This window comes from Pezoporus flaviventris, unplaced genomic scaffold (genome assembly GCF_033815535.1).
Source record: "Pezoporus flaviventris isolate CSIRO_AGI_PZ_B2104156 unplaced genomic scaffold, CSIRO_AGI_Pfla_v1 ptg000257l, whole genome shotgun sequence".
Taxonomy (NCBI): domain Eukaryota; kingdom Metazoa; phylum Chordata; class Aves; order Psittaciformes; family Psittacidae; genus Pezoporus; species Pezoporus flaviventris.
Genome location: NW_026892804.1, coordinates 155,289 through 177,577, shown reverse-complemented (window position 1 = coordinate 177,577; position 22,289 = coordinate 155,289). Strand labels below are relative to the sequence as shown.

The window sequence follows — 22,289 nt, the reverse complement described above, 5'->3', positions numbered from 1 at the left end:
TTTCATTCTTCAAGCCTTTGGGGTGAGCAAGCCCAGCAGTGGGGAGCAGGGTTGGTTAGGTGATGGGACACATTCTGCTTTTGTGTATGATGGTGTAAATGGAAGTCCTGCATCTCCTCTGGATTTGCATCAGGCCACTGGAGCCTGGGAAGCTGCCAGTGGAGCTCTAACCATGGCACCCATTAATGGGAGGGTTCATTACTCATTGACAAGCAGCTTCTGGTCAGCTGCATGAAGCTTTATGCAGAGGAATTAGTTGGACTTGGAGGGACCTCTCTCCCGGGCTAATAAGCAGAGCTGGGAATAGGTTTTCCCCTCATGGGAAGGTGATGAGCATGGCTCTGTGGATGGTGTTAACAGCTTTGTGCTGGTGGCAGGAGACTGTTCCCACCTCCGTAGCCGCTTCCAGATGAGACCATGACTGTGATGGGAAACAGTGAGGGTTAGCTGGTTTGGAACAGTACAAAGGAATTTCAACCTTCAGTTCCACACATCCCTGCACAGGCTACCACTGCTTGTAATCTGTGGCTTTTCTTCCTATCCTGCAGCGGTCCTGGCCTTGGACATCTGAGTCTCCCAAGAACAATCTCAATGTACAAAGCCTGTCAAGTTCAGAGCTGGGCAGAGAAAAGATGTTTTTTGGCCTCCCCAGATTGCTGCAAACCCCTAATACTCCATTTTTTTGCTGGTAACTCCTAGGTGCATATCTCATTTTCATTGTCTTATCCTCAGTTCCAGGTACATTTAAGGAATAACTCAATGGATACCCCATCAATGGTTTACAAGCTGGATTACTTACAAATATTCACTGCCCTAGCTCCTTCTTCAGCCAGCCTGGAAGAGAAGACAGAGAAGTAAGGGCTTGTTATTTAGGACAATTTCAAGCAGCAGTTTTGTGCCAGGGACATTGGATAACTGAATGGTCCTTTCCAACCCAAACCATTCTATCTGTTTAGGAAAGGGGGGTGTTCTCACTGCAGGTTTGTGTGGCTCTTCCCTCTCCTGTTGCAAGGCAAATGTGAAAACATCGATGGCTTGGGGCATTGTTTGGTTTGCAGAGGGAGCCGCTCACCTGCTCTCTTCTCCCTCAAGCAGCTTCTTGTAGGTCATGATCTCGATGTCCAGGGCCAGCCTGACGTTCATGAGCTCCTGGTACTCCCAGAGCAGAGCATCTTTCAGCTTGGCCAGTTTTGTCTTGGCATCCTTGATGGCCAGTTCATCGCTTTGCTCAGAATCCGTGGTGGCCATTTGCAAACTGGTGTGCTGCAAGAAGTGGAAATGGGTCTGGTGGCTGCTCAGTGGGTTTGGACCCCCATTTCCAGCCATGGAAATCGTGGAGATGGAGGTGCCCCCATGTCTGGAGGGGTCCTGTGCACCATGACCATACCTGTTTCTTTACACTGTCAATTTCTGGGTAGAGCTGCTAGATTATCTGGCTCATCTCTGAGATGTTCCTCTTGGTGTTGTTGAGCTCATCCCCGTGATGGCCAGCCGTGGGCTGCAGCTCCTCATGCTGATATGGGAATAGAGGTAAGACACCAGGGTGCAGTCAGATTTGGGCAGGAGCTTGCAATCACTGGTAGAGATTGACCCTGCTGTGATTCTCAATGCACTGGGTCTTCTGTCTCTTTCTGTACTCAATCCAAGCTCTTCCTCATGAGCTGCAGCACATTTCCTTCCTGCCTCTATCTCTTGATGCTCCTCCATCTCTCATTCTCAAATTAGCATTCAAGAAACTAAATAAAATCCCATCCAAATTAACTTAACACCTTCCTCCCCTGTTATCTCTGCTTGCACTCCCCAGTATAAAATAGCCTTTGGGAAATGCTGAGCAAAACTTTTCCACTCACCTGATTGATTTCCATCGTCACCTTGCTTTGGTACCAGGACTCACCTCTGCCTGGCTCCGGTTGGTGATGTCCGTGTACTGCGCTTTGACCTCTGTGATGATGCTGTTTGGGTCCAGGTTTTGGTTTTTGTCCGTGGACAGGACCACGGAGGTGTCAGAGATCTCAGCTGAGGCAGCTCCTGTAAGTCAAACAAATTCATACTTGATCCCAAATGCTGTGTGTGGTTGTCCCAGAGATGATGTGTGGTGGAGGGATGGGAATGGGGAGGAGCTGCAGCTCCAAACAGCTCTCTCAGACTGGTTCTATCCTGTTGGTAGCAGGGAAATGGGGAAATAGAACTGGGAAATGTGGGATGTTCTTACTGCTTCCTAGAGGGCTTGCAGGAATTCAATCTCATCTGTCAGTACAGCCACCTTGGTCCCCAGCTCCACTTTGTTCACGTAGGCAGCATCTGCATCCTGGAACCACATCACCAGAGGCAGTGAACCAAACCTTGCCTATCTGCATCCTTGTACAAAGACCATTTGTCATTTAGCATGAACCTTTAGAGACAGACCAGAACTGAAGACTTTATTGACCTTAGTGCCTTTGAACAGAGCCAACAGTGAACTGGTTTCTTCTCTCTGCCTTTTCTAGTTTTTGACAAGTCAGAAGCCACTGAAATTCCTGATTTTCTTGTCAGTGCACAGAAAGATGATTTGGACAGTGCTTGAAATCATGGAAGTTCCTTATTGCATCTCCTGCAGGTAGGATCAGGGGGTCTGTGGAGGGTGGGATTGTATACAGCAAGGCTGCAGAAGTGGCAGAGCATCTAGTATGGATGACACAGCTCTGATCCGGAACCTGGTGGATGAGGGTCCTGAAACGAGGATGAGATATTGCCAAGGACTGACACCAGCACAACTGGGTGTTTCTGCTTCGAGGAGGGATGACTACACATTTGCTAAGTGCTCTGCCCAGCTTGGCACTGCTGGATAAAGAGGGTTATTTGCATTCAAATGTATTTGCCTTTAAAAAGTGTGTCTCTTCTTTGTTGTTGCCTCGCCTTCTTGAGCAAAAACAAAGTCATTCTCTGCAGTCATGCGCTTGTTGATCTCCTCTTGGTACCTGTTGGGAAGGGGAGATGAGCATCCCTTTACAGCTTCCATGCTGCAACTCACCTGGTCCACCATGCGTGTGTGGGAATCCCTCCTCCATGCATTCATTTTGGGTTGATTTTGGGGATACTGAAGAGTCTGTTTCCAGGGGCATTTACTACCAGTGCATAGATCTTTGGAGGAAACAACAAAAATAGCTACCCAACGATGCTGTATCCTTGCTATGTCAGTGCATATGTTATATGTAGCGTTATTAGATATGTGTATGTCACTGACTGTGATAGAAAGACAGCCCCCTTGGGCTAGGTGGTGAGAGGAAGCCATCTAAAGAAGCTGCATTAAAGGCCTTCATTAAAGGCACGTTTTACCCTCCCAGAAGTTCTTGCTGTGAATGGGAGCTTTGTCCTCTCCCAGTTTTCCCAGGCCAGGAGGGCTGGGTGGAGCCATGGCTGAGCTCATCCCCACCACACCTCTGTTAGTCAGAAGAGCCCGCATCTCTGACGCCAGCTCCCGAAAGCGGTGGCTTCGGGAGGGCTGGGGATGGCCAGTGAGGAGGGGGACCTGGGCAAGGAGAGCCAAGGTCTGGGCCATCAGCAGTGCGCAGTCCTGCTCTTGGGAGAGGATGAAACCCAGCAATAGCCGCTCAGATGAAATGGGGAAATGGGGGAGATGAAAGACAGGGGTTCAAAGGAAGGAGTCCGTGCACCTAATAAAACATTGGCCCTTCATGGCCATTTCATGGGGAAAGATTTGTTCACTTCAGGAATAACCAACCCTTAAAATCATTCCCATTAAGCAAAGTCCTAGCCTGTATTTAGATCTCTAATCTCTTAGGCACATAAAAGAGGAAAACTAATTTGGCATATATCTGATTTCTAATTACCATATGGATTAGTATTTGACACAGAAGAGCAAAGCATTAGGAAGAATACTTTGGGAACCACAAAATTTAAAGTAAATAAAGGTGAGAAGAACAAATTCCAAGGAAATGGGGACAGAAGCAGTGACGTCCTTTTGGTTGGTGAAGGCATTGTTGCCACAACATCAGTTGATGGTTCCTGCCCAGTGGTGTGTGTGATGTAATTGAGCTTTTAACCAAAGATACCCTGATCAGGAGCCAGAACTTTGACACATGGAGGCAGAGTATTAAAGTCTGAACCTCTTTTATGATGTGGCTTTTGGTTGTCAAAGGATTTCTTGTCTGAAGTCAAGGTGCACCCAAGGGTTTCTTCTCAGCTGCTTTGCTGGTCCAGACTGTGCTAATGTTAGAAATAGCTTTTCAATGTAATGAGGACACTCTCTGGCAGAGGTAACTGATAGCAGCTGGGATTCATCTCAAGTCAGCTACCTGGAACTTGGCTGTTTTGGCTAAGCTCTATTCTTTGGGGTTTCTTTTGTAGCTGATGGAGAAAGACATTTATCTCTGGAATGTCATTTGTCCCATCCTAGAATGAATTGGGGAAGTCCAGATGGCTGACTTGTAGAATCCCAGAATGGTTTTGGTTGGAAGGGACCTTAAAGTTTATCCAGCTCCAGCCCCCTGCTATGGGCAGGAACACCTTCCACTGGAGCAGGGTGCTCCAAGCCCCTGTGTCCAGCCTGGCCTTGAGCACTGCCAGGGATGGGGCAGCCACAGCTTCTCTGGGCACCCTGTGCCAGCGCCTCAGCACCCTCACAGGGAAGAGCTTCTGCCTTATCTCCAACGTGAACTTCCCCTGTTCCAGTCTGAACCCATCACCCCTTGTCCCATCGCTCCAGTCCCTGATGAAGAGTCTCTCTCCAGCATCCTTGTAGCCCCCTTCACACCCTTGTAGCAGACCCTGATGTCCTACCTGGCCAAACTGACACAGGACAAAATCTGTGTCCTTTTCTGTATTAAACGTTTCTGAAGGCACAGAGAGCCGTCAGGCGTCTCAAAGCAGATTGTGGATGATGATTTCACCTCCCCAGGGCAGTCGTTCCTGTTCCGATGCTACTCTTGGGCTAGAGGCACTGCTGTAAAGGCAGAAAGTGTCACTCATGATTTCCCAAGAAAGGGAGAGCAGAGGGATTTTGGCAGAACGCGCGTGTCCTTGTTTTGAATTGCAGCCTGCATGAGCTCTCCTCTCTGGTTTTTCTGGTTCCAGACTGACAATTTAAGCTCCTTACTTATTCACAGCCACTGAGCTGCGCATCCCTCGTGGGCATGGTAGCAGACATGAACACTTGGGAGATGTTTTTGCAGAGTGCAAAGAGTGGATGAGAGTGGGAAAACCTCCTCCCAACAGCCTGGAGAGTTCAGGAGCTGAGCTGAAACTCAAGATTTCAGTGGCATTCAGTGGGGTGGAAGCAGCTCCTGACTTTCAGAAGCACTAAAACTCTCATCTAATACATTGGTACTAAGGGATATTGTAATAATTAAATTAAAACAAATTAAAAAGCCAGCAAAAGCACTCAGTTATAATTAATCTTTCTTTTTAGACAATTCTCTCCTGGAAAGGAGCCCACACCAGTAAGAAATGTGTCTTTTCAGAGTGCTCAATGGTATTGTTGAGATTCAGGTTTCATCCTGGTCTGTATTAAAATGACTGCACAGGAGCTGTAACCAGTTAAGAAGAACTGGAAGTTTCCTCCTCTCTGTGTTGCTTACCTGTTCTTGAGGTCTTCAACAGCATCCTGCATAGCCTTCAGCCCTGAGCTGAGCTGCAGCCTATCCCCTCCCAGAGCCTCGAGCTGTCTTCTCATGTTGCTGATGTACGCATCGAACATGGGTTCAAGGTTGTTTTTCACAACTCTGGTTTTTCAAGAGGCTCCATTTGGTCTCCAGAACTTTGTTTTGTTGCTCCAGGAGCCGCACCTGAAACCCAGAACAATTTAGATCGTTTGGGATCATCGACTCCAAACCTGCCTCAATTTCGTGAGATGGGGGCTTAAATGGAGGGGTGTGTGTGTGTGTGTGTGTGTGTTGGTTTTATTTTCTGTAATTTAAAGTGGGCTTTAGATGGGCTCATCAGCAAAAGATCATTGGAAGGAGGATTTGGAAACCAGGAGCAATAGTCACTGCAAAGAAACCTGGAAAACTAATTTGCACCATATCCAGCCTGCCCAGAGGCCTCCGACACCAAGGGCTGTGTAGACAGTCTGGATATGGAGGTAACAAGCTGTGCATCAAGGGTTTGGGATTAAATTGAGAGTAGCTCTGATCCCACTCTACAGGCAATGACAGGCAAGCCAGGCTGGGTGAAGTGGAAGGAGTCTTTCCTTGTCGATGAAGGAGGCAAACTTCTTGTTGAGGGATTTGATTTGGTTCTCCTCCTCCTGCCACACTCTCTGCACGTTGGGGTCAATCTCCAAGTTAAGAGGTACCAGGAGGTGTTGGTTGACCATGACCCCTTGAATACCTCCAGGGCCACATCCTCCTCTGAACGCAAACCCAGCTCCAGCAACTCCATGTGCCAACCCGCCCTGACCTGACCCATAACTGTGTCCTGACCTAAAGATGCTCTCCACTCATGGAAATCCTCTTGCTTGCCCCTAGGTTACAAAGGCTCCTCCTGCCAAAACTGCTGCTGATCCATCCCATGCCTCCACCACTGTTGTGAGACATGGAGCTGAAGCTGCTTCAGTCAACGGGCATGGCAGCAGAAGCAGCACTGAAACCCCAGTGAGTCCTCCTGACCTCATGACAACCGACTTCTGTGCCATTGCTCGTTGGTGGCAAGAGCAGAGAGCAATGAGGTGAGATGGCAGATGAGTAGAAGGCTTTGGGAGTTTGGATCAGGAGTCCCCTCTGACTTTTATCCTTTTGGAGAGCTGGGCTTGCTCACAAAGGACCGCAGCTCTGTTTGCTGAGCTCATCGGTTTGCTATGCTGGCATGTGGCCACCTTCCCCAACCCGTTAATCACCAAGTCACTAATGCAATGGGCTGACAACCTGCAGGCTCATAAAAGTAACCAGATTTTCTAACCTATATTTTTCAAAGCAGGAATTATTACTGGGGGAAAAGAATATTTACATCTGGAAGTTCCCTTTGGGCTTGTTTTTAACTTGGTTAATGGTGTCAGTGCCCATGGAATTTAAAGTTGATGTTGCCACAAGAGGGAATCCAGAGATGTTGGAAGTGCCAGTTTGATGGGCTTTCCTATAGAAAACACTGGCTTTGCTCCCTGGTTACCAGCTGTCTTGGGGTAGGAGCAATCTGTCCTGATGCAGGCAAGAACTCGGATGTCTTAGTCTGCACTCCTCATCTTTGCAGGCAACTCTTCATCTGCACTGATAATTTGGGGTGTACCTCTGCCTTTCTGTTGGCTGCAAAAGGAGCCTGGATGCTTTGCTTAGCTGAAATGCTGGGTGATGAGATAGCTAAAAGTACATGGCTCCTTAGAGAGAAAACAGCGTGACTCGTCAAAGCCCAGGCCATCAGGTGGCTGTTTGATGCTGTTATGTTTAAATAACAACCAAATATCAGTTCTGCTGCTGTCAGTGGGAATAGGCTCCAGAGATGCCAGGGAAAGATGGGCAGGTATTGAAAAGGACGGAGGACGAGCCGTTTCCTTTCCAGTAGTGTGGTGGTGTGCTTAGGTCTGGAGGATTAATGACAAACTGGTGTTTATTGAACCACCTTCTCTTTAGGTTAGGAGTCAGCATGCCCCTGATGAGTGCCACGTTTACCTGTAGTGCTTTAGGCCCTCGGCAGGGTTGTGGCAGAGACCGAGCCAGCACAATCTGCTGGGGTGCTCTCACCACGTTCAGTTTTCATGGGTTTCTTAAGCTTTGGTTTGTGTCGGAGATCAGAGAAGGGAACTAAACCTTCCTTCCCTCAGGGTCTTTAACTATCTCACAGCCTAGGTCTGCGGACATTATTCTTCCCAAAGAGGGTGAGTTTGGTGCTTTAATGGGTCTTTTTCATTTCTAATTATGGTAATGTCAGTGAGGGCATGTTATTAGCCCCTGCAGCTGGTGCATGTACAGAACAGCATGAGCCTTCTTGGGAAAACCTGGATTTCTATCCCTACGTGACTCGTCGCATAAAACCTTGAACAATTGCAGGGGTTGGGGCATGATCAAGGTGGTATGAAAAAGCTGAGATGCAGTAATGTGGAAATGAAGATAGAGGGATGTTGTCTCTAGTACCTGCTAGGAGGAGTGGCTATTTCCCCATCCTGTGGAAGATACTGATGCTAAAACACTTTGCTCACACAAATGGGTATGGAATATCCACCTGCTCTATTCCTGTTGGATATAAGAGTTCTCCATGGAGTTGCAGTGGAAGGAAAGGTCTCAACTCTTGTATGGCTTCTTTTTGCCTTCTGTCAACCATGCTTTTCCCCAAGGTTCTACAAAGTAATTGGAATTAAAAGGCATGTATGACAGATTTAATTCCATCTGCCTTTTATTAGACAAACACTGGGAGATGAGGATTTTGGAGGGTCAAAGAACAAACAGGAGCATGACGTGTTTCATAAATAAGGACAGCTTTCACTTCCAAATCTTTTCAGGTAACAGGGAAAGGATTGCACACAAAATGAGAGGAACCTGGCACACACTGGCTAACAGTGCTCGTCTCTGGCTCTAGTAGCATCTCTTGGTTGAAGAGGTGGTGGAGACGTACTTCATGCTGGAACTGCTTCCACCCACCCGGCATGACCCAGCTGCGCCTTGTCCGCTTCCAGAGCTGAAGCCCATTCCTCCAGCACAGATCCCACCTCCGACACCACCACTGCTGCCTCCGAAGCTGAGACAGTTTCCACCTCCATATCCTGTTCCTACAGTGGTTCTGGTCACAGCTGCAAGAGGAAAACACTCTTTAGAGGCATCCACAAGCAGTGGGTTCTGAGTGGCAGGGAGGTGAATGTGAAAGTTACCAAACTACCTTTAGAAGTTACTTACAGATATTCACCGTGCCAGCACCTTCTCCAGAGAGCCTGTTGGAGAAAAATGAGCCAGTGAGAATTCAAGGGGAACCCATGAACAGGAGCTGGCTGAAAAAGGCAGAATACTTGGTGGAAGATGCAAAGTTAGCGTCTTCCCGAACAGCTCATCTTCATGGGCGATGGCTTGCCTTTAAACAGGTTTCAGGTCTTGTTAATGTGGGAAGTCTATACCCAACAAGGGTCTGCAGCTCCACTGCATCTCTGGAAGCTGGGATATCCAATTGTCCCTACCTGCACTCCTCTCCCTCCAGCAGCTTCCTGTAGGTCGCGATCTCGATGTCCAGGGCCAGTTTGACGTTCATGAGCTCCTGGTACTCACGGAGCTGCCGGGCCAGGTCTGTCTTGGCCTTCTGCAGGGCTGCCTCCAGCTCCTCCAGCTTGGCCCTGGCATCCTTGAGGGCCAGCTCCCCGCGCTGCTCAGCATCAGCGATGGCTGTCTGCAAACTGGCGCACTGTGGAGGAGAAATGGTGGTGGTGTTCCTTACCTGGAGCATAGACCAGTTCCTCGTACCCTGAGGTCATGATGCTTGATCTACACGCAGAAGCCTTTGGGTAAACATCTATAGGTGTGATCTTAACAATCACTGAATTGATTCATGTTCTGAGACAGGCCACAACCTGGATTTAAGCTAACTGCACACCTCTTAACATCTCCTTTACTAATGTTGCATTAAGTTACTCTTAGTGATGTTACTGCACTGACGTATTCATTCCTGATCCAGCAGTACTCACTGAGACTCATTTAGTTTTATTCCCTGGTGTTGGCCGGGCAACCAAGAGGTTAGACCACAGCAGCAGGTAAGCCTTAGCCATTCACACTGCCTTTTACCTGCTTCTTCACGCTGTCGATTTCAGACCGCAGCCGCTGGACGTGGCGATTGAGCTCAGAGATCTCCTGCTTGGTGTTACGGAGGTCATCCCCGTGTCTGCCTGCTGTAGCCTGCAGCTCTTCGTACTGCCACCAAGAGAGAGCAGTCAGTCAAGGTAAAATACATTGGTTTTAGAGTGGGTGGGTGTTTGCACTCAGAAGCATGCTTGTGTTCTCAATCCCAAACTGGCACTTCCAAACTTTATAGGATTATTAAATTGGAAGGCATCCTGTGTTATAGAAATCAAGGAGGGACCCATATGCCCATGGGGATTTGGAGGAGGGAGCGTGGTTCTCTCATCGCTGAAGCCTTCCTAGGCACTCACCCTGGACTGGTACCAGGACTCAGCCTCTGCCCGGCTCCGGTTGGCGATGTCCTCGTACTGCGCTTTGACCTCTGCAATGATGCTGTCCATGTCCAGGCTGCGGTTGTTGTCCATGGTCAGGATAACAGAGGTGTCAGAGATCTGTGACTGCATCTGGGACAGCTCCTGCAAAGCAGTGGGTATTTCGGTGGGTTACAGGTGTGAGATGTGAGGCTCCTCAGAGGGAGGAGACCCCCATAGTCAGAGGGTAGATCTGGGTGGACAAAGGGGTTTTTCCAAGGTAGTTTCAGGCAGGGCTAAGACAGAAGGTGAAATGGGAAAAGCATTGAATTATTTAGTGCAACAGAATGGAAAATAATCAGTCCTGAACTTCTGAAGGGGGAAAGGAAGGCCAGGGCATTGGAAACTGAGAGAAGGATGTAAATGCTGCTGCTTACGGCTTCATAGAGGGCTCTGAGGAAATCTATCTCCTCCATAAGGGACTCCAGCCTGGCTTGCAGCTCTGTCTTGTTCATGTAGGCAGCATCCACTTCCTAGAAGAGGGAAAACATCACAGTAATGACGTGGGGTTTGGAGAAGCAGAGGAAAAGCTGGAGAATGTGTATCTCGCTATACTGGTGCAGGGCTGGGAGGCACAATGTGCCTGCACCCACCTTCTTCAGGATCACAAATTCATTCTCTACAGCCGTGTGCTTGTTGACCTCCTCTTCATACCTGCAGGATGGAAAGGGAGGGTTGGTCTGGGCTTGTACAGTTTTGTTCCTTGGTCTCTTAGCCCCAAAATCTTCTGCCTGTGACTCAGCCAGGGGAAGTGAGGCTGAGTATGTCTGATACTAAACTTAACCTGGGCCTTACTCAGAAGATCATATCAGCACGTGTCCCTTGTTTGATTGCACACATGCAACAGTGAGCTGTCACAGCCCACCCTGCTCCCTAGGCAGACCATGAATGGACTTACTTGTTCTTGAAGTCCTCAGCAAGGTTTTGCACCTTGCTCAGCTCCCCTCCCAAGTTCTCCTTGTCGGTCAGCAACCGGTTCAGCTGGCTCCTGAGGTTGTTGATGTAGGTCTCAAAGAGGGGCTCAATGTTGTTTCTGACTGTTTTGTTCCCCTGTTCTTGCAGAAGGGCCCATTTGGTCTCCAGGACTTTGTTCTGTTGCTCAAGGAATCGGACCTGGGTAGAGAAAGTAGATGTTTCACAAACGGTGATTTTAGGATGGTTGTCCTTAGAGAGGAAAGGTACAATCCTGCTTGCTGGAAGGTGGGGGCTCTTCGGGCTCAGGGAACAACTGACAATTTAGACAAGCAAGGAAGCATTGCACATCTGATACTAACATTCCTGCTCTCTTTGCAAACTCTGCTTCCTTACATCCTGTATCACCATTTTCCCAGTGTTGGCTGGTCTCATCTCAGCATTAATGCAAGGGTTGAGTGGTCTCAAAGCTGAAACCTTTTATTCCTGAGCTGCTGATGTTAGAAGTGTCAGTACAGGAGTAGCAGAATTGCTGATAAAGATACAACTTGCCCTTGTTCTTGCTTCCCCACTAAAGAATCAACAGAGCTTAACCAAGAAATCTTATGTCTCACCTTGTCAATGAAGGAGGCAAATTTGTTGTTGAGGGTTTGAATCTGATCCTTCTCATCCCTGCGGATACTCTGGATGTTGGGGTCAATCTCCAGGTTGAGAGGTTTCAGAAGGCTCTGGTTGACTGAGACTTCATGGATGCCCCCAGCTGGGACAGCAGGGAATCCAGGGCCACCCATGCCACCACCAAACCCGAAGGCACCACCAAAACCACAGGGGTTCCCAGTGCCAGCACCAAAACCTGCAGGTCCATAGAAGCCACCATCTCTTCCAGCTACGGAGATCCTCTTGCATCCACCAAGGCTGTAGAGGCTCCTGCTTCCAAAACCTCCAGCAAATCTTCCATAGCCAGCTGCGGAACTGCAGCTTCCACCTTGGGATGCAGAACGCAAGCAGAAGCTGGAGCTGCTGGCATTTGGGATGAAGGCAGACGCAGCACTGAAGCCAGTTTTGATCTGGTTCCTTGCAGCACACTGGCGAGACATGGCCACTGATATGAGCAGGGTGAGAGCAGTAGGAAGAATTAAGCAGCGAGGAAGTGGATGAAGGCAGAAAGGTGAATTTGTGCTCCCCCAGGCTGGGACTGGCCCTTTTATACCCTTTACTAGCTGGGGATGGGTCTGGCGTGGTGCTCATCTCACTGATTAACCGGGCTCGGCACACCCAGCCCCATGCAGCCAGTGAGTTCACCGTGAGCACAGGCACGGAGGAAGCACTCACAAAGTGCAGGGGTTGCATTTTTTCATGATAGTCATGATGGGGCTGTCGAAATATCTGAGAAAACACTAAATAGTTCCTGCTCAACCCCTCTTCACAGCCCTCCCTTTCCCACTCCCTCCTTTCACCTCTGCAGCAGATGGCTCCCAAGGTTGGGCAAGCGCTCGCTCATCTCTGTTTCAGGGGTGAATCAATCTCTCTGTTGCATAAGCCCTCGGTATTTCACGGTGCAGTGGTCCAAGGGCTGAGGAATCTCTTACTGTGGGTCAATGTTTTCCTGCTGCTGTGGTTTTGTGTAAACCCCAGCAGGGCATCAGCACCTCAGGCCTTGACTTGTTGGCAATGCTGAACTCTGGTTCTCATGCCCAAACGTGAACTGATAGGGATGGGAGAAAGCAGTGATGGAGGGGAAGTTATGGGCCATTAGTGGAAGTCTTGGACTATCAACTATCAAAAACCAGCTGGGGAGTGGGGAGCACATGGAAGGTGATTCTATGAATGGTATTTTCAGGCTTTCCTGTGAAAAGTGTCTACATTTCATCCTGATTCAGACTGACAACCAATGATGAAATATCAGAGCATGACCTGGGAGGGAGTTACTGTCTGTGACGACACAAAACCTGAGTTAGCGATTTCTCAGGGCTTCACCTTCACAGATCTTTTGGCTGTTTCCTGACTCATGGCATGACTGTGTCTCTACACGGTGTGAAGCCTTTTCCCAGGCTTCCTGCCCCATGTCTGTTGTCTTCTCCCTCTGATATCTCTTACTCACAAGGAAATTCACTGCTTGGGATTGTGGCTTATGACCTTGTTCCCAGTCAACTCCCTTTACTCTTGTTCCACATAGCACCCAGGAAAAGTCAAACAGTGCATTTCTCTGGAGAAAGACACATGGAGACATTCGAGGCCAGGCTGGATGTGGTTCTGAGTGACCTGATCTGGTTGAACATGTCCCTGCTCATTGCAGGGGGGGTTGGACTAGATGAGCTTTGAAAGTCCCTTCCAACTCAATCTATTCTATGGTTCTATGGTGTTTTGACTTGCCCTGTGCATGCTGTATGGTAGCATTGTAGTCAGGGTTAAACCCCAGCCAAAGGCTAAGCAACGCACAGCCCCTTGATGGGATGGGGAAGAGAATCTTCAGTGTAAAAGTGTGAAAACTCATGAGTTGAGATAAAGGCAATTTAGTAGGTAAAGCAAAAGCTGCAGACGCAAGGAAAGCAAAGCAAGGAATTAATCCACCACTTCCCATGGTCAGGCGGGTGTTCAGCCATCCCGAGGCTCCATCACTCATAACGGGAAGACAAACGCCATCCTTCTGAACATCTTTTCTTCCTCTTCCCCAGCTTTACATGCTGATCATGACACCATATGGTCTGGAATAGCCCTTGGGTCAGATGGGATCAGCTGTCCTGGCTGTGTTCTTGTGCACCTCCAGCCGATCGGTTGGTGGGTTGTGATGGGGGGCAGAAAAGGCCTTGGCTCAGTGTAGGCACTGCTCATCAATAGCTGAACAGCCCTGTGCTTTCAGCACAAATCCAAAGCATTGCCCCATACCAGCTACTGTGAAAAAAATTAATGCTATCCCAGCTGGAATCATCACATCTCCACACACAGGCACTTACCCGAGCGGTAAGGTGCTGGAAATCCACTCCCAGGGTCTCGTCCAGATGTTCAGGGATGGATACGCTTCTCTTGGACCCTGCAGCCCCTTAGGTTTGCCAGGGTACATCTCTCTTGTGGCTGTCCATGCTGCTTATCTACTCACCAAAGGAGGTAGCATCAGCCTGTAGAGTTACTGGGGAGTCACAGCTTTCCCCAGCTATTAGAAAGACCCTTGCAGGCTCTGGGTGTGGAGCAGATAGTTTCAGATGCATCTTCTCCTACCTTCCTGCCTTATTCTCTTCTCTATTCTTGTAATATTTCTCATTACACACCCTGGAATGAAGCTAAAATAACTGTTCTGGGAGTGTTTCAGCTACTGTGTGTCACAACAAGCAGCAGTTTTTAAGAGGGGAGCTCCTGTGACTAAGCTACTGCCTGTCCTAAAGAGCTCTGTGAAAGTGTTATTGGTAGCAATTAGGAATCAGTTCCTTCCATGCACTGCAAATTCAAGCCCCTGAGTGCAAACACCATTCATTTCATCATGACTAAGGGCTTAATCTGGGCTGTGCTAGAATTAACAAGGGCTGTCCTCTCACACTGAAATACAAGCCCCAGGTCATTGCTACGTCTGTTTAACTTGTCCAGCAGGATGGATGCATTGTACATTGTGAGCAGAGCCCTGCTCTGGAGCAAGGACAGTTGTACATTGGTTGCGTATCCAGTGATGGGAACATTTACCAGGGTGTCTTTTTGTATCTTGCTTAAGCAGGGATGCCCTGGGAGAACAAATATTCTGGCCTCAGCCTCTCCCATGCTCGATTGAAGAGCTTTGTAATCTCTGTGTTACAATGCAGGTGCTGATGCAATGGGTGGCATCCGTCTGATGTGCCTGTTGGCTACGTGCATTACACCCTCTTTGGTTAAAGAGTGTGTTTGGGCAGCAAGGTGGAAGACCATTATTTAACACTGCCCAGGCTCCTGTTCGGAGCAAGGATATTGGCTCCTTCCCAGGAAGCTGCTGTGAGCATTCAGCAGGGAGAGGTGGTGGAGCAGGAGTGAGAGTCTCAGCAGACCCATAGCCAAGCCTGCAAGTTGTTGGGAAGGAGATTGCCTGAGGGATACAGAGAGGAACATCAGAGCATCCCAGAACATTGTGGAAACTGGTGGTCTTGAGGGAAAATCCAAATACTCTCAATCATCCATTTGTCGGAGCAATCCCAGACACAGCTACAGGCTGGGCAGAGAAGAGATTCAGAGCAGCCCAAGGAGAAGGACTTGGGGGTGTTGGTCGATGCGAAAATGAACATGAGCTGGCTGCAGTGTGCGCTTGCAGCCCAGAAAGCAACCGTGTCCTGGGCTGCATCAAAAGGAGCGTGACCAGCAGGTCCAAGGAGGTGATCCTGCCCCTTTACTCTGCTCTCGTGAGACCTCACCTGGAGCATTGGGTGCAGTTCTGGTGTCCTCACGAAGAAAAGGACATGGAACTGTTGGAACAAGCCCAGAGGAGGCCACGAGGATGAGCAGGGGCTGGAGCACCTCCTGTATGAAGACAGGCTGAGGAAGTTGGGGCTGTTCAGCCTGGAGAAGAGAAGCTGCGTGGAGACCTCAGAGCAGCTTCCAGTATCTGAAGGGGGCTGTAGGGATGCTGGGGAGGGACTCTTCATTAGGGACTGCAGTGACAGGACAAGGGGTAACGGGTTCAAAATGAAACAGGGGAAGTTTGGATTGGATCTAAGGAAGAAATTCTTTACTGTGAGGGTGCTGAGGCACTGGAATGGGTTGCCCAGGGAGGTTGGGAATGCTCCATCCCTGGTGGTGTTAAAGGCCAGGTTGGACAAAGCCTTGCATGAGATAGTTTAGTGTGAGGTGTCCCTGCCCACGGCAGGGAGGTTGGAACTTGATGATCTTAAGGTCCTTTCCAACCCTAACTATTCTATGATTCATGCTCTGCCAATTCCCCTCTGCTTGCCCATCTCTTTGAGTATTTTCCTACTACTTGAACTTACTGAATAACATGGGGTGAGAGCTGGGACTGTTTTTCTGCTTGTCCAACTGCTCTTCAGCAGTGAGATGTAGCTTTCAGCCTGATGATACTCTGCTCTGCTTTTGCTTCTTAATTAATTTCTCTCGATTAGTCAGAACCACATCTAAAATTGCTACACCTCCTCCGGTTTTTCTCCACTTTCTCAAAGCAAGATCTTGTCTCCAATGTATTCTAGGAGTGAGAAGAAACATTGGATCTTGAAGGCTTTCACTTTCCAACAGGTCCCCTGTTCTTGGATATTTTTTACAGCTATTGGATGAGCAACATGTAACTCAGTGTAGCTTCTGAATGCACATGGACCAGATCCTCCACCTGCTTATAGTCAAAGGAGAAGGAACACCAGCATCAAGACCCAAGATGAGCACCTAAACCAGCATGGCCAGTGCTCTGAACAGAAAGGGTGTGCTTTCAACCCGCAGATGTTTGCACTCAGCTCACAGTAAAAGGGGTTTTGAGATGCACTGATACACCCAAACAAGTCGGGTGGTTGCTCTGACTCCCCATGTAATTAGCTCCCTATTGTTAGAAGTTTATGCAGGTTCATCACGCACTTGGCACTGCCCTTCGTACCCCCTGGGAGCCAGGCTGTTGGATGTTGCATTGCCTGGGACCTGCATAGTAAATGAATCTTAGACCTTTTCCCCTGTGCCTGGCTCTTGCCTTGGCGTGCCCTGTGTTTAGCTTCCAGTGGGGAGAGCACTGAAATCACCAGCAAACCTCCCTTTGGTGCTAAGCTGTGCCAGTGTGTTTTGGCTGCTAATGGAGGTGTGAATGAAGAGCAAAAATCTGAGCTTTTCACTGGGCAGAGCCCTAGGAAAAGTGCTTGTTACCTTCATTTGCATTTGCTGTTCCATGTCTTTAATTAAAAGGCCCACAAAATAGAATAAATTACATATGCATTTTTATTAGACAAACACCAGAAAGTGAAAAGAGACAAACAGTCACGGGACACGTTTTATATACAAAATCCTGCCAAAAAGTGCTGAGCTGTAAAAAGCAAGCTGCCAATTTAAAACACTTGGACTCATGTTCAATAGCAGAGCCCTACACGACGCGTGCGAGACAACACAGCTGAGAGAGAGTTCCTAAGGTGAGGCTCCTGTGCAACAAGACATAGGGTTTAGGTGGCCCTCATTCTGTTGACCCCAACTATGGCCAATGTTAAGGTGTTTTCTGGTGAATGAAGGCATCTGAAAGGAGGTTTTTAGCTTCTGTAACTTCTTCTGGTGGAGGAAGTTGAGACAAACTTCATGCTGGAGCTGCTGCCTCCCCCAAGGGTGGTGGTGGTAACCCCGGGACCGCTTCCACAGCTGAAGCTGTTCCCCATGTTGCAGATTCCCCCTCCCATGCTGAGGTTGCTTCCTCCTCCGTACCCTGTCCCCACAGTGGTTCTGGTCACGGCTGCAAGAAGGAGGAGAAGCTCTCAGTTTCTTTGGGCACAGGCACATTAATGCTTACTAAAGGTAATTGCATGTATTTTAGAGACTTACAGATATTCACTGGGACGCCATCTCCAGCCAGCCTGTTAGGAGACAGAAAACAGTAAGATAAGAGCATAAGAAGTCTGTTGACAGTGTGTTTGAGGGAAACGGGGTGTATTTCCTAGAGATCTTGGGGAGAAAAAGAAAAACTTGCTGTAATTCGGGGATGCTTCCTGCAATGTGATTTCCATTAGTGAGAACAATCTTCGCCTTCCCTGCCCCGCAATGCCCTGTTTAGCTTTCCAGACATGCTGAGCATCTCTGGTGCTTTCATTGCTTTGCCTCTCCATCATCAGGACTAGAAGGACTGTGTTTCCTACCCACCTGCACTCCTCTCCCTCCAGCAGCTTCCTGTAGGTCGCAATCTCAATGTCCAGGGCCAGCTTGACGTTCATGAGCTCCTGGTACTCGCGGAGCTGCCGGGCCAGGTCTGCTTTGGCCTGTTGCAGAGCATCCTCCAGCTCGGCCAGTTTGGCTTTGGCATCTTTGAGGGCCAGCTCCCCACGTTCCTCAGCGTCTGCGATGGCCGCTTTCAGGTTGGCACACTGCAGAAGAGAAACCCCCAGTCAAATTCCCCATATCAGACCTAGAGCTGATCCTTATTTACCCTGAAATCACAAGGTTTTATTCCAACCGCAGCAGGTTAACTGTTTTTTAGTGACGCTTCTCTTTTTGCAAGAGAAAAGCATCAAACTGAGCAGAACTTGCCCAAGCTGCTCTGACGTTTTCCTTCCTCTCCCTTGCAAGAGGAACTGGTTTAAAGTGTGGGCTTTGCTGCCTTTTACCTGCTTCTTCACGCTGTCGATTTCAGACCGCAGCCGCTGGACGTGGCGATTGAGCTCGGAGATCTCCTGCTTGGTGGTGCGGAGGTCGTCCCCGTGCCTGCCTGCTGTAGCCTGCAGCTCTTCGTACTGTCACAGAGAGAGGAACAATTACCCAAGGGAAAATCCATCCTCTTTGGAGTCATCCAGGTGCCTGAAAGCACAGGTCCCTCCTCGAGCCGAGACCAGCAGCTGTGCAAGATGCAATATCTGAGATAGTTTTCTTGGAAGAGTCGTTCTTTATCTGTTCAAGACAAGACATGAAGATAACAGCACGGAAACCCCCAGGTTCTTCACCTTGGTTTGGTACCAGGACTCTGCTTCAGCCCGGCTCCGGTTGGCGATGTCCTCGTACTGTGCTTTGACCTCTGAGATGATGCTGTCCAGGTCCAGGTTTCGGTTGTTGTCCATGGTGAGAACGACAGAGGTGTCGGAGATCTGCGTCTGCATCTGTGACAGCTCCTGCAAAGTGCATAGGGGATTAGGTGAGCTCATTCCGTTGAGAGATGCCTTTTCATCCTTTCAGATGAGCGTGCAGACCTGGCAGAGGCTACAGATTGTTATCTAGCCAGCTAAGACGGTTGATGTAACTCTAAAGAGATAAAGGAGTTAGCATCTCCTGGGGGAAGAAAACACAGGTTTTCAGGGGGAAGCTCTTAACTGAGGGTTGCAATGGCTTGGGAGGGGGTTGTACTCACTGCTTCATAGAGGGCTCTCAGGAAATTAATTTCTTCAGTCAGCGCATCTACCTTGGCTTGTAGTTCCACCTTGTTCATATAGGCAGCATCTACATCCTGGAGGATGAGAGATTTACGTTACGTGTCTTAAACTCCTATTAACAAGTCAGCAACATGCACATCCCTGTAGTAACAACGCAGGGAAAAGGTTTTGAAATCTCCATGGATGGATTTGTGACTGAGTAGGCGATCAGAGCCCTATCAGTATTCATCAGACGGTGTTCTGCCGTTTTCTCTCACCTTCTTGAGTGTCACAAATTCATTCTCTGCAATGGTGCGCCTGTTGATTTCATCTTCGTACCTGATGGAAGGAGGCAGGGGAAGAATTTGTTTAGGCAAGTAACTGATGGAGGTGATTTTAGTTTGCTGGAATGAATTTCCTTAAGAGCATTTTGCATACAATGGTCTTTTCTCCTAAAGAGTACCTGAATAAGAGACCATGAGCACGTTCCTACGCTAAACTAGTTAAAACAAGTTCATCAAATAAATTTGAAAGAATCTATTCTTTTCTCCTATTTCTGGCCGTTAGTCAGACTCCTCCTGCCTCTCAGGCAAATTCAGCTGTCCTGGAACTCTCAGACCTACCATGTAATTTCTCTCTGTTTTTTCTCAGTAGGTAATTTAGTTAATGACTCTTTGATCATATTCGAAACGATTCCCTAAGTGTTTGTGTATTCGGATCTGTGACTCCATTACCATTTATCTCAGGAAAATGTCATAACCCTCACTGTCAGGAATTCCTGTGTCCCGGACTCTCCTGGATCCCCTGGTTGGCTTAAGGATGTTGAATGGAGAAAGGCTGCACCTACACAGGCAAGTAGCCCGCTAGCTCAGTAAACTTACTTCTTCTTGAAATCCTCAACCAGGTACTGTGTGTTGACGAGCTCTCCCTCCAGCCTTCCCTTGTCGCTCAGCAAACTGTTCAGTTGCATCCTGAGGTTGTTGATGTACGTCTCAAAAAGCGGCTCCAAGTTGTTCTTCACTGTTTTCATCCCCTGCTCCTGGAGCAGGCTCCACTTGGTTTCCAGCACTTTGTTTTGTTGCTCAAGGAATCGGACCTGCAAGCAGAAATATCCTGAAGATGCTTTGAAAGAGCGGAGATTATGGAGAGCTTTCCTTGCAAACGGGGGATCTCAGGATTAGCTGAGGTGCTGAAACACTCCTTACAGCTGGTTTTCATAACCAAATTCTCCTCTGCTAGAAGAAGGAATTTGCTGTTTGGCTGCAGGGACCCTGCTCAGTGGTGCAAAGAAGCTATGGAACGAACGACTGCCGATTTTCTTCCACTGTGATTGCAGAATCAAGGTAAGGTGCATGCATTTTGTGTGAAGACTGCATACAAAACTAGATAAGGAGCAAGACAGGGTCTGCACTCTTGTTAAAAACCCAATAGTAAAGTGCCATTTCTCCTTCCTTTCAGTATAGCTTCCCCACCCCACAAAAGCTCCACAATGATGCAGTGTTTTCCTTGAAACCAAAGGGGAGCTGCTCAACTGGAGCAGAAATCAAGCAGTTGCTCTTGTGCATCTAATACAGTTAACAAGGAAATGAAGTGGACAGACAGTGTCAGATCAGATTTTTCTACTTTGAAACATGCTGTCCAAGCATGTTTTGTAACAGTTCAAACAAGCTGGTACTGTTGCAGTGATACCTTTAAATGCCTTTCAGGTAATTTAAGCAATGAGCTTACTTTGCCTAATGCCAATTCATGCCATTCCTTTCTTGGTCATTTTAGATGAGTCGCTTGCATCTCACTTTAACCATCTAAAACCTGTTGTCTAGGCTCCTATAGTGCTCAGTGGAGACAGCCCAATATCTCCAGAAGGACAGGATTGTCTTCTAGAGCTTTCTTTTTCCACTGCCTATGAGATGTCAAACAGCAAATGAGGAGTACCTCTAATACTGGATGATTAATTCATAGCAACCACTGTGTAGCAGGTACCATTCCCTGGAGTTTCCAGGGATTGGGCATCTTCCAGTCTCATTCCTCACTTCTATTCCTTCTTGATCACAAAGCAGCTAAGAAGAGAGTCCCCACCAAAAATATCAGGACAAGATATTTAGGGAAGCTCATGTCTCACCTTGTCAATGAAGGAGGCAAATTTATTGTTGAGGGTTTTGATTTGTTCCTTCTCCTCCTTTCGGATCCTTTGGATGTTGGGATCAATCTCCAAGTTGAGAGGTTTCAGAAGGCTCTGGTTGACGGAGACTTCGTGGATGCCCCCAGGGCCACCCATGCCACCACCAAATGCACCATATCCATAGCCTGGCATGCCAAAGCCACCACCGTACACACTACCACCACCAAAACCTGCAGATCCGTAGAAGCTACCACCCCTTCCAGCCACAGAGATCCTCTTGCATCCTCCAACATTGTAGAGGCTTTTGCTTCCAAAGCCACCACCAACCCTAGAAAAGCCGCTGCCAGCATTGCAGCTTCCGAGCCGGGTGACAGAGCACGAACTGAAGCTGGTGCGGGTAGTGTTTGGGATGACGGCTGAAGCAGCGCTGAAGCCACTTCTTCCCCTCTGAATCCTCACGGTGGACTGGCGAGACATTGCTGGCTTTTGGATTGGGATGGATGCTACAGCAAGAATAAAGGAGCAAAGGTGCTGGCCTGGAGCAAGGAGTAGGAGGGAAAGGAGAAAGATGAACCTGTGCTCTCCACGGGCTCGGGAGAGCCCTTTTATGCATGTATGAGACTGGGATGGGTTTGATGAGGTGGATCATCTTTCTGATTAATTAAGCTTGGCATGTCCAACAGCATTCTGGAGAATGAACTCACTCCGCACACACGCCCTTCTGAAATAATATAGCCAGGTTCTGAGCAACAGTGGTATTGTTTGGGAATAACTGTCGCCTTCTGCCGCCTTTGTAGACAGCCAGGCTCTTCGCCATATCAAAGCATTGGAAAGTTGCAGTGAGTCACGTTGGACGCAGGGAGGAAAACACCGTTCAAAATGCCTGTCACTCAACACCTCTCTCATTTGAAAACTTCATCCCTCAGGATTGCTTTTGCCCCTTCTCTGTTCCCAAGCAGGGCTGTGAGAAGTTGCAGTCCCTTGAGGTTCAGGAAAGGGATGTCTGTCGGGCAGAGCAGTGTTTTACAGCAAGCCCTGCAGTAAATTGTTCTGTGTTGGCATTTGGGATGTTGGCTGCACGGTCCCCTCCATCCACCACAATGTACCTGCAGAAATAGCTTTGCTTCTGTCCCTATAAAGGCTCAGCTCCCTGAGCTGATCTCTC

At 48.5% G+C, this 22,289-nt stretch overlaps 2 protein-coding genes and 1 pseudogene across 2 annotated transcripts; all 3 read right to left on the bottom strand.

The window, feature by feature from the left end:
• Window positions 1-777: 777 nt before the first annotated feature.
• Window positions 778-6,441, bottom strand: LOC133263233 (keratin, type II cytoskeletal cochleal-like; annotated as a pseudogene).
• A 765-nt stretch (window positions 6,442-7,206) lies between these two features.
• On the bottom strand, window positions 7,207-12,243 carry LOC133263234 (keratin, type II cytoskeletal 5-like). Its single transcript, XM_061442948.1, has 9 exons — window positions 11,641-12,243; window positions 11,013-11,227; window positions 10,708-10,768; window positions 10,492-10,587; window positions 10,055-10,219; window positions 9,690-9,815; window positions 9,092-9,312; window positions 8,817-8,851; window positions 7,207-8,713 (listed from the first exon to the last, which is right to left on the bottom strand). Exons 1-9 carry the CDS (start codon window positions 12,121-12,123, stop codon window positions 8,499-8,501), a joined length of 1,617 nt encoding a protein of 538 aa, XP_061298932.1. The 5' UTR covers window positions 12,124-12,243; the 3' UTR covers window positions 7,207-8,498.
• Window positions 12,244-16,999: 4,756 nt separating this feature from the next.
• LOC133263226 (keratin, type II cytoskeletal 75-like) lies at window positions 17,000-21,601 on the bottom strand. The gene is made up of 9 exons (XM_061442939.1): window positions 21,125-21,601; window positions 19,887-20,101; window positions 19,284-19,344; window positions 19,005-19,100; window positions 18,604-18,768; window positions 18,271-18,396; window positions 17,810-18,030; window positions 17,495-17,526; window positions 17,000-17,405 (listed from the first exon to the last, which is right to left on the bottom strand). The coding sequence occupies exons 1-9, from the start codon at window positions 21,599-21,601 to the stop codon at window positions 17,209-17,211; spliced, it is 1,590 nt and encodes a 529-aa protein (XP_061298923.1). The 3' UTR covers window positions 17,000-17,208.
• Between the last annotated feature and the right edge of the window lie 688 nt (window positions 21,602-22,289).